We start from the raw sequence: 10,682 nt of genomic DNA on the forward strand, positions 1-10,682 counted from the left end.
TGAATCTGAATGCTTTATTTACACATAAGAACAACATGACACCGGGATCCACACCTTCTCACCACAGAAAAGCTTTTATACGTTCTTGGAAAATAAAAGTAATCACAGTAATATGAACTAACCAATCAGATCTTGTGCAAAAACAAAAGCCAACTTTGAAAACAGTTCATCTGAGTGTCTCAGTCTCTGAATTCTACCACCCCAGGTCTGACAGTTGACTACATCCTAAGGGGTCTTAGAAGCCTAGTCCACTACCAGGGGAAGTGACACTGTAGACGGGATCCAGGGGGCAGACCTGGACTTAGAGAGGGCCCATTCCCAAGTTTTCCACTTACACTGCTAACATTTTCCTTTACACACAAGTTCTTTACGTCCTCCCGTTCAGAGCCCATTTCCAAGACGCTGACGGGGCGTCTTCCAACAACGGCTTCTGCACAGGGTTATTCCACAGGGGTCTCCCGGAGGGGCCGGCTCCACTCTGGGGATGTCTGAGTCAGTTCACCAGGATGAAGTTAGACTTGCAGTGAGCTGTAACAAACAGTAGGGACCTGGGTTAAAAAGAGGGAAACAATGACATCAAAAGTGCAGCACAGGGATGCTCACGCCAGCCTTACCTATGAACTCTGTCACGGGGTCATGTTCGCCTTCGGTTTTAATGGTGCCAGCAATGCTATCGTTTTCCAGGATGGGGAGGAAAAGCTGCACAAAGTCAGAGGTGTAGGGGGGCGCGATGACATCCAGTACCTGTGGGGAGCACAGCCTGTGAGCTGGTCAGATGGCAGCAGCGTGGAGGGACCCCCACCCTGTCCCCACTCCCACCCTCTTCTTCCTGGAGACCATCCCCAACTCCAACATGAAGATGGGCAGGGGACATAAAGGTATGACAGCTCCTGTGGATAGGAGGTGCCTGAAGGACCAGGATCCAAATCACTGTCATCACCGTGACTACTGCTGGGTGCAAGGTGACATCAAGCCCAGAGGGTGCTGCCAGGGCACTGACCTCGGTCACAAAGTGGCGAATGAGGGAGATGTCAGTGTCCAGCTTCTCCAGACACTTGCGGATGTAGCTGACCACAGGGAGCACATAGCCGCGGCTCAGCAGGTGCACCATCCTGTCCAGGAGGGTCTTCTTCAACTCGAGCTGCGGGTGTGGAGCCACAAGTGTGAGAATGGCCACCTCCCCGCTGCCCATCTCACCCCAGGCTGCCACTCACCTGCTCCATCACGTCCAGCTGTGAGTGCTCTGTCTCGAAGAGCTTCACCAGCAGCTGCAGGACCTGGGGGTGCAGGAGCTGATGGCAGGTACTGATCTACAGAGAGGCCAGAGGGAGCCACCCTGAGCCGCACAGCTGCGGCTATGGGCTCCCCATCGGCCTCGGGGAAGCACCACCAAACACGGCTCGTGGCGCAAGACAGTGGTTCCCAGGGCCAGTCAACTTCTGTCCCGTTCCTCATCCTCTCAGGAACACTTGATAGAAACTGAGAAGTCTACAGAATCAACGAAACTAGTTCCTTAAAAGGAAACTCCTCATTTGGAGTAGAAATAACTAGCTTTGAAAAGACTGTCTTCTGAAGGCACGGAACAGACATGTGGGAGGCGAGGACACAGAGCTGCCGCAGGAGCCTCGCAGCCCCTACCTCATCCAGCAGTGCCAGGTGCACCGGGGTGTGGTCGGTCTGCAGCTGGAAGTACCTCGGCTCGGACACCGTCCAGTCCACCCACTTCAGCACCCCCATGGCCACCACTGGAAACCTACCGGCAAACAAGGCAAATGCAAACACCAAAACCAAACAACTCAGTCCAGCCTATCACTTCACTCTTCGACGTGCACTGCCAGGGAGACGCCATGAGTACAGTCTGATGAGAGCAGCACCCTCTTGGGTGCCAGAACCCGAAACCCATGCTCTACCAACTTTAGACCAACTTTGCTGGTTTAGAAGAGGAAGGCCATTAATGAGGCACTCTGAGAGCTTGGTGGACTGGGTTGAAGCAAGCCCTTAGGCTCTAGTACAAACGAACAGACGAAAATTCACATGCCTATGAAGACACCTGTGTGTAAGCTTTCCTAGTGAGCACTTTCTTATAGAACTGACGTAACACACATCTATCCAGGCAAAACTCTGTTGGTCTAACTTTTACTCTGAGTAGATCCTCTTCTTCAAATCAATTTTTGTAATTCTGGTTGATCTTCCTTCTTAGTCTAATTTGTGAACAGATTTCTGGCAGGTAAATGGCACGTAAACATCTGAAAATTACTCATGCTGCTAAAACAAAGTTCTCTCTATATATTTACAAAAGAGAAAACAAATGAGTAAGTACCTCTGAATCTTTTGTGATATATTTTGAGTTGTTAATATAAAAATTCAAACCAGCTCCTCTCCAGAGAATTACATCTAGAACCTTCCTCTGCTCACCGGATGCACTGATAGAGGGTGCTCAGCTCAGCCACGAGCTCCGACGCCCCCTTGTTCTCATTGCAGCACAGGTTGTGAACAGTCTCAACAGCTTTTGATGTGGACTTCAACTCGTCTTTATTGATGCTGACACGCTTGTTCTGCAAACACAGCAAGCTGGTGAATCCTGATGGCACCGTGTCCCTGCAGTCGAGGTAACCCAGCCTCCGCCTTCCCTCTGCAAACCCGTCTCTGAAGTCAAGTGTTCCCGTCACACAGCGAACACACACTGCACACCAGAGGGACCTGTGTCTCTCAGTGTCTTAGGGAATCAGTTTCGTTTCTTTAGTCACACTTCAGATTACAGTTTGAATTAGTATCATAGATGCGATGCACATTTCCTTAAGACATTTAGCACTTTGGCTATTTTATGCAGAAACACCAGAAAAGACATTTCAGACACTAGTTGGGCCTGTGACTCTACAGCCAAAATTCACACGTAACACCAAACAGAGGAGGTGCATGTCTCCCGAAAGCCCATGCGCTCTCAGCACAGACACCACCTTCTTCCAGGTCTCCACCACGCTCGCTGCGTATGCCAAGATGTGGATATACTTGTGCTTGTGGTCCTGGTTGATCCTGGCCCCGGGTTTAAAGAGTGACTGCATGAACAGGTCCAGGAAGGCGGGTACCCGGATCTGCAAAGAAACACAACTCAGTGAAAACGAAAGCAGGAACGAGATGAGAGGTGAGTCCACACAAGCCCACGCGGGAGTGCCAGCTCAGGTCCTTCACTGAGAGTGTGCCAGGGGGCTTGAGGGCCGAGGACATGATAAGGACGGACCAGGGAGAGGACAGGAACATTTCAACAGGCATGTGCACTCCCTAACCTGAGAACTAAGAGGAGCACCAACGTTCCAAAAGAATATACTTCCAGTTGGCATTGAAGGTGTCCCACCTTACGGTTAAAATGAAAGGCCACTCACGAGTTCAACAGGGGGCGGGTCCATGCTCGTAAACATCTTGAACAGGACTGTGATGTCAGCCGGGTTCAGGGCTCCCTTGGACAGCATGGCCCCGAGGGCCTGGCACGCCCGGGGGTAGGAGGCAGCTGTGCCCAGAGCCAGTGTGATCTGACTGGCATCGTGGCCTCTTGATGAAACAATATCAATAACCCATCATTGGTAAGGTGGCTCCCTGCCCGGCCCTCCCCTGCCTTCTCTCCCTCCTGCCTTTCACATTTATGCTTTGAATTGTTGGAGTCTCTTTGTTTTTTCAAATTTCTCTCACCCACTGATATTTTTTACCTACTGACCCATGAAAACATTTGGAGCTAACTGGGAAAGAAGGATCCAGTGCAGCTTACGGGCTTCCTAAAAGGAACCATGCACTTTTCAGTATCTTAAGACTCTATGAGTAGAAAATAAAGCTAATTAGTAAAAATAAACTTTTATTAGCTAATAAAGCTAATAATTCTGTTCTGTAAAAGATGAACCACAATCTAACAATTGGACCACTGAAGAACTGTTTCAAGTCTACTGTCATTTACTACTGATGAATCCCAACATATTGGGAATAAATAAATTCATAAATACAGTGAATTAAACTGTAAGCAAATCCTTTACAAAATACTCATCAAAGCAAGACTTTAGAATGCAAGCTCTCTTTCCCAGCTCTACGGGTTAAGAGAAAGTTATATCAAAACAGGAGGACCTAGGGTCTTCAGTTGTGGACACAGGGCAATGGTGTGGAGGTGAGAGAACAGAGATGGCGCCTCTCACCTCTCCTGGGCGAAGCGCTGAACCTCTTGTGCAATCCTGCGCACAGCCGAGCCCCCCTGCTCCTCCTGGGCCAGCACGGACATCAGGGCCTGTGCAAACAGGTACGTGTGTTCCCCGTGGCACACCATCTTCTGCAGAATGGAGAGAAGAGCATGTTTGGGCTTTGTGACCACAGCAACAGCAAAGGCAGATGGGAGTCAGACGCCAACAGTTCTACACCTTCTGGGGAGGTGACCTCTGACCCAGACATTCTCCAGAGTAAAGAGCATTTTGCTTTTGAAAACACATGACCTCAAATGACCTCCTTCTAATCTGAGCCACATAAAGTAAAGAACTTACTGCAAACTCAGGGAGATTTTTTTCAAGGTTTTCTTCTCCTCCATCCAAAATTGTAGCTAGAGAAGTACGGAGCACTCTAGAAAACACCTCCAGCTGCTGGCAGGCTGTGGACACACTCGTGATCTCCCCTTGGTATCCTGCATCGGAAATAAGCTACAACACAGAAAGGAGAAGCCAAACACATGAGCCACGGTCACAGGTTCACAAGAAGGTGACCGACGGCGGGGTATGGGGTGAGGAGGGCCATGCACTGGTTCTGGGTCTCAAACTTTTACTTGGGTGCCCGCTTCACCACTAACTAGGCTGGTAGCCCCAGCCAACTCCCCACCCCCAACCCGTGACGCTTAATCTGTGAGACGGAGGAGACTGACCAGACACTCGTAAAGGCTCCTCTCAGAACACGTTGGGCTCTGTAACGTGTTACTGCCAAACCCTAAAACACAGTCTATGTCGACCCCAAAACATACACATTCTGTGCTTTTCTTTCTCAACATTTAACAAGACTTACTAAAGTGAAACGATGAAGACCTTTACCAAAAAAGCACACAGGATCTTTTCAGAGGGAACAGACCACCAACCAACCAACTCAAAGTAACCCTCATTCATGAGTACTTTTATCTTTTCTCTGACTCCAGGATCCTTCCTACCTTAACAGTGAAGTTAAGCATCAAACAGTCTGGGTGGGCTTCAGCCAGCTTATAAAAAAGGTCTCTCCAAGTGGTGTGTGCAATCATTTGTTCAAGCCAAGCAGGGGTCTGACAACAAACAAACAAACAGCAAGGTAAGAAGCCTGGCTCTAGCTTAAGTGAAAGTTACGTTGTGCCAACAATCACAGAAGAGCCCCTGGGCTCCTGGCTTCAGCTGCAGTGTCCTGTGTAAGAGGAAGCAGGCCCAGGGCTGGTGAGGTCATATGCCCTCCCACCCCAAGCAGGGGCATTTAGCAGGCGATTCAGAAGTTGGGTCTCCCAGCCTGACTTCAGCCCCCAACTCTTTCATGACAGCACGCCAGGCGCCGGTGTACATGTGGAATCAGCAACGTGTTCTAGGAGCTGGGGCAGAGGAAGGGGAAGTTCCTCACCTCTCCTTCTTCAGTAAAGATAGAGTCTGCTTTGCGGGGGTCAAAATGTTTGATCAGTAAACTCTTCAGGTGATTTTCCACAGTTTCCTGAACCTGCACTGGCTCAACACCTGGAAGAGAATGAAAGCAACGGAATGGAAAATGGCTACTTCTCAATTCGCATTACTTTAGAGAAAGTAGATCAAAAGTCCATGTGCAAATCATGTATTACAAAACTGCTTCTAACCATTTAGGATTTGGAGTTTCTTATTAAAATTAATATTACACATATTTAACATATTGGTAAGACCCCAAAAGGAGACCAGGGCGAAACAGACACAGATGCTTGTTTATGTGTAAAGCACGGTGACGTCTTCTGAGGCTTGCAGGGAACAAGGACAGATTGCCAAACAGACAGGGAGGATGATAGAAGAACAGCCCCCACAGCAGAACAGATCGCTGTCAGCCAAGAGGCACTCCGGTGTGGTCACCATGACAGCAGCAAGTCGACTTGCTTCTGGGCAGCACTTACCCCACCATGTCATCCCTACTCAAAGGAGCTGATTTCCAGTAAGGCCCTACTTTGATCGTATTAGCTAAAAGCCATAATCATACCTGGTCCTCAATTACCCATCATCCACTGCTCGCTATAATAGACTTCTTAAAAATAACACACTGAACATACACCGTCCAATTCTACAACATGGCAGGGAACAACTCACTGAGAATTACACTTGCAAGCTCTCTGCAAACCTCAATTATTGAACCAAGCAGATGAAAATGGGTAAGTTCAATTCTCACTTAGAGAAGTCTTTATCTCTTATTTAAATTTATTTATTTGTTGCACTGAGTCTTAGTTGTAGCACATGACATCTTTTGTTGAGGCATGTGGGATCTAGTTCCCGGACCAAGGATTGAACCCAGGTCCTCTGCACTGGGAGCATGGAATCTTAGCCACTGGACCACCAGGGAAGTCCCTCTTACTTACAGAAGTCTTAAAACCAGAAAAACAAAGAAAAGCTTTCCAATTTATCAGCATTATAGTGATCCATATTTGCAGCAACAGGGATGAACCTAGAGACTGTCTACTGAGCGAACTAAGTCAGAAAAAGACAAGTATCATATGATATAGCTTATATGGGGAATCTAAAAATAAATGATACAAATGAACTTACTTACAAAGCAGACTCACAGACTTGAGAGAATGGGAAGGGTGGGAGAAGGGACAGTTAGGGAGTTTGGGATCAACATGTACACACTGCTATATTTAAAATAGATAACCAACAAGGACCTACTGTACAGCACAGGGAACTCTGCTCAATATTATGTAACAACCTAAACGGGAAAAAATTTGAAAAAGAAAAGATACATGTATAGGTATAACTGAATCTGCTATACACCTGAAAACAACAGAACATTGTTAATCAACTATACTCCAACATAAAATAAAGTTTTAAAAAAAAGATCCAATTAGAAAGATGTGGGTGGGGAACAGGCAGGCCCTAGGCACCCCCGCAAAGCACCTGTCTGGATGAGCCACTCGGCCAGCAGGTTGACGGTCTGTGCCACAGCTGTGTAGTTCTCCGACAAAAGCTGGATAACATTTTCTGGAGATCCTCCTGCCTGAAAATACCTAGAAAAGTGATAGACAAGCTGTGGCACTCGAATGGACACAGAGGGCATGGGGATGGACAGCCACGGGGGGTAGGGAGGAGGAAGACGGGTTGTTCATGCTTTTAAAGTGGGGGCCCCTGGAAGCCTTCCACTCATGCATCATGTCCCTCTGACTTTACATGTCATCTCTGGGTCTGTTATGCAGCTTTCTCCTCCCAACACAGCCAGACTTTCTCACGTACCTCTTTAGAGTGTTAAAGATAGAGGGCTCCATTATATAATCCCGGGTAGAAAATTTATGTAGGCACTCCTGCTGGACCTCAGCGTCATCTTCTCCCTCTCCATAGTCATCCTCCTGTGGTTGGCAGAAAGAGCCAAGTTATTTTTTCATTACCACAGACACCCTGAAATTTCACCTTAAGCCCATGTAACACTGTCCATGTCAAGCGTTCCACATTTATCATTTCATTTGACTTTCAAGTGACAAATGACCAAGAGAATGGAATTGAGAATCACACCAAGTGGGCCTGCAGCATGACCCCATGCTTGCGTAGCATGCACGGTGGTCACAGAAGTTACTGCATCTCACAAAGGACACCTTGCCCAGTACCTGTCTCTCTTTTCCTGAACAAAGGTAAGAGCAGGGCCCTTGCCCACTGGGTTGCTGTGAGATCCCATAAGCTGATTTCTGGAAAAGCGATGCCTAGCACCTGACATTCAATAAGAGTTCAGCATATTTCAGCTACGATTACTGTCTTCACTGTTACTCTCTCTTATGTGCCACAGAAAGTTTCCCAACAAAGACTGATGAAGTGGTTCTTGAAGACACAAGCCATCCATTTGCTGTTTGGACTCTAGTCCCCATTCTGCACCGAAGTTACCTTTAGCCAGTCATTGAATCCAAGGGCAAAGCAGGATGAGGATGTGGAGGTGATGGACTCAATGACCCCAAGGTCTGTCCAGCTCTAACACTGTTATACCAACAAGCAGATGCGTTTTGAACATTCACTCTGTACTGAGCACTGTACTTGTCACCAGGAAAATTAAGCAAATGAAAGACAACGGACAGTTTTTCTCTGCTGAAGGAGTTTACAAACTAGTAGGAGAGACCAACCTCAGTACAACTGACCCTTACACAGTGCGGTAAGAGATGAGCCAGGGATCAGCAAACTGGGTGACTTTCCCTCCCTCCTCCACAGTCATGCTCAGACTGAATGGGAAATGAACATCTAGTCCACCCCTCCATTGTGGGAGCCTAGCAGGACCAGATCAGGATTGTGCTTCAAGTTCCCCAAAAGTGAGCCTCCCCAGCCCCTGGCTGTGGGGTCTAGGCTTGGCTCTGCTATTCAAAACAGCATAAGCCCTCAATTTATAAAATGAGGGCACTGACTGGACAGCCCTCAGACATGCCCCAGGTGTATCACTATGACTAGAAGGTGTAATGTGACAAATACTAGGGCACTTTGAACAAGATGCTTGAACCACCAACCCACCATTGAACTGACTGATGCCTTACGTGTCTCTCTTCTGGATCACCTCGGTGGTCCAGCATCTGCTAGAGTGGTGATGGAGACAAAGGATGTAGGTGGGATCCCCTTCCTTCATGTACTACTTTCTTGACTGTGGGCAGGACCAGGTCCTCCCGTCTCACTTTCTTCATTTACAAAATGAGCAGAGTGATACCCAACTCAGTATTTGTCCGTGGAATGAGATAATGCAGGAAAGCACCTGACCAGCCCAGATTTTCAGTTAGCTAAATCTGACTCCATCCTTCCACTCTAAGCCTCCAACACCATGGAATGAGCCAACACTTGAATCTTGGAGTGTCACTCCCTGCTCCAACTCTTGAACAAGTCATGCTCTTCAGCAGCTCTCAAAGGCCCTTTAGAGCCCACTGCTTCCACCAGACAACTAAGCACACAGACCTCCTCTCAGGTCCTGGAAAACAGTGCCCACCTTTGCACCCCTGCACCCTGGCTTTGATGTCTTCCCATGCCCCACCTGCCTCTTTCAAGGAAGAACATGCCGCTGCAGGCTTTTTTCCTTCAAACATAACTTCGATTGTCCCACACACACCTAACCTTGACTCCTGTTCAAAGGTAGGTTCCACCCTAGAAACTAACACAACACTTTGAAAAAAAACTAGACCCCCTGCATTAAAAGTCACTTCAGTTGTGTCTGACTCTTTGTGACCCCATGGACTATAGACCCCAGGCTCCTCTGTCCATGGGACTACCCAAGCAAGAATACTGGAGTGGGTAGCTATACCTCCAGGGGATCTTCTAGACCCAGGGATCCAATCTGCATCTCCTGCATGGCAGGCGGATTCATTAACCGCTCACCCACCATGGAAGCAACTATACTCCAATAAAGATTAAATAAACAGATAAATAAAAGGCAGGTTCCTCCCTCTTGCCCTCTAAACCAACTGCTTTCCAGTCCCCAGGGGAGGAGCCTGAGAAGCTGGGATTCAAACATCACTTCGGGAGGGTCTTCGGATCAGAATCAGGTTGGGGTCCCCTGGCCCAGCGAGAGCGCCCAGTTCGGGACCTGCAACCCTGACTTCAGAAGAGAAGTTTGTGACCGCCCCCTCACCATCCACAGCAAAATTTTGAAGGTCAAGGATGGACGATCCTTTTGTCGTTACTTAGGCCAAGGACTGACTGAATCAGCCAGAGCGCCAAGAGTGTGGTTTACAAACAGTAAAGCACGTGTGAGAAAGTACAAAGTTGCACTTTCCCCTCCTCCTGATGCTGACTTGGATTTTTTTTTTTTTTTTTAAGTATGACTACTTTTCAAACTGTCTGAGCTCCATCCTCTACTTTGGAGCTTGCGTCCGCCCCGCCCGGGGGGCTAAGAATTCCCAGGACCCGCCTCTGAGACCGCCCCAGGGTGGTCGGAGGGTCAGCTCAGGTGACGACTGGGGGGCGGCGCCCGTGCCTGTCCCTGCGGGTACCTGGTCATCGTCCCGCGCCCTCGCCCCAAAGAGGCCGCGCGGTGGGTCCCCGCGGCGGCAACAAGAGGGGAGGGCTCGAGGCAGGGGCGAAACGCGCGGCAGGAGGGGGCGGGGCGGGCTGTGCTTGGATCACGCGGCGGGGGCAGGGGCGGCCAGCCGGCTTCGGGGACCAACATCCCTCGTCGGGGGCGCCCGGTGCCCCCCTCACCTGGCCGCCTTCCGCCTCGTCGCCCCACTCGGCCGCGTTCCCGAAGTAGTCCTCGTCCATGATGGCGCCCGGCGCGGCCCCCGCCATCCTCTCTCGCGAGCGCGCGCGAGAACACTGAGCATGCGCACGGCGGAGCGGCGAGCACACGCGCGGCCCCGAGGCCCCGCCCCCTGCGGTCGCGCGCCTCGTCCCCAGGCAGGAAGCTCAGGGTCCCGGCGGAGAGGCGGGGCCAGGTGGAGAGGCGGGGCCAGGTGGAGGGGCTTGGTCGGAGCGAAGGGGCGGGGCGCAGAGTGCGGTCTCTACGCTGCAGAGGGAACCGCTGGAGTAGATCCC

General features: G+C 49.7%; 1 protein-coding gene across 1 annotated transcript; it reads right to left on the bottom strand.

Moving 5' to 3' along the window:
* NELFCD (negative elongation factor complex member C/D) lies at nucleotides 1–10,458 on the bottom strand. The gene is made up of 15 exons (XM_020905172.2): nucleotides 10,350–10,458; nucleotides 7,428–7,540; nucleotides 7,095–7,204; nucleotides 5,593–5,702; nucleotides 5,162–5,269; nucleotides 4,515–4,667; nucleotides 4,176–4,306; nucleotides 3,381–3,546; nucleotides 2,958–3,092; nucleotides 2,416–2,555; nucleotides 1,639–1,753; nucleotides 1,215–1,310; nucleotides 1,001–1,141; nucleotides 615–744; nucleotides 1–528 (listed from the first exon to the last, which is right to left on the bottom strand). The coding sequence occupies exons 1-15, from the start codon at nucleotides 10,434–10,436 to the stop codon at nucleotides 494–496; spliced, it is 1,770 nt and encodes a 589-aa protein (XP_020760831.1). The 5' UTR covers nucleotides 10,437–10,458; the 3' UTR covers nucleotides 1–493.
* Between the last annotated feature and the right edge of the window lie 224 nt (nucleotides 10,459–10,682).

The sequence above is a fragment of the Odocoileus virginianus genome, chromosome 9, assembly GCF_023699985.2.
Source record: "Odocoileus virginianus isolate 20LAN1187 ecotype Illinois chromosome 9, Ovbor_1.2, whole genome shotgun sequence".
Classification (NCBI taxonomy): domain Eukaryota; kingdom Metazoa; phylum Chordata; class Mammalia; order Artiodactyla; family Cervidae; genus Odocoileus; species Odocoileus virginianus.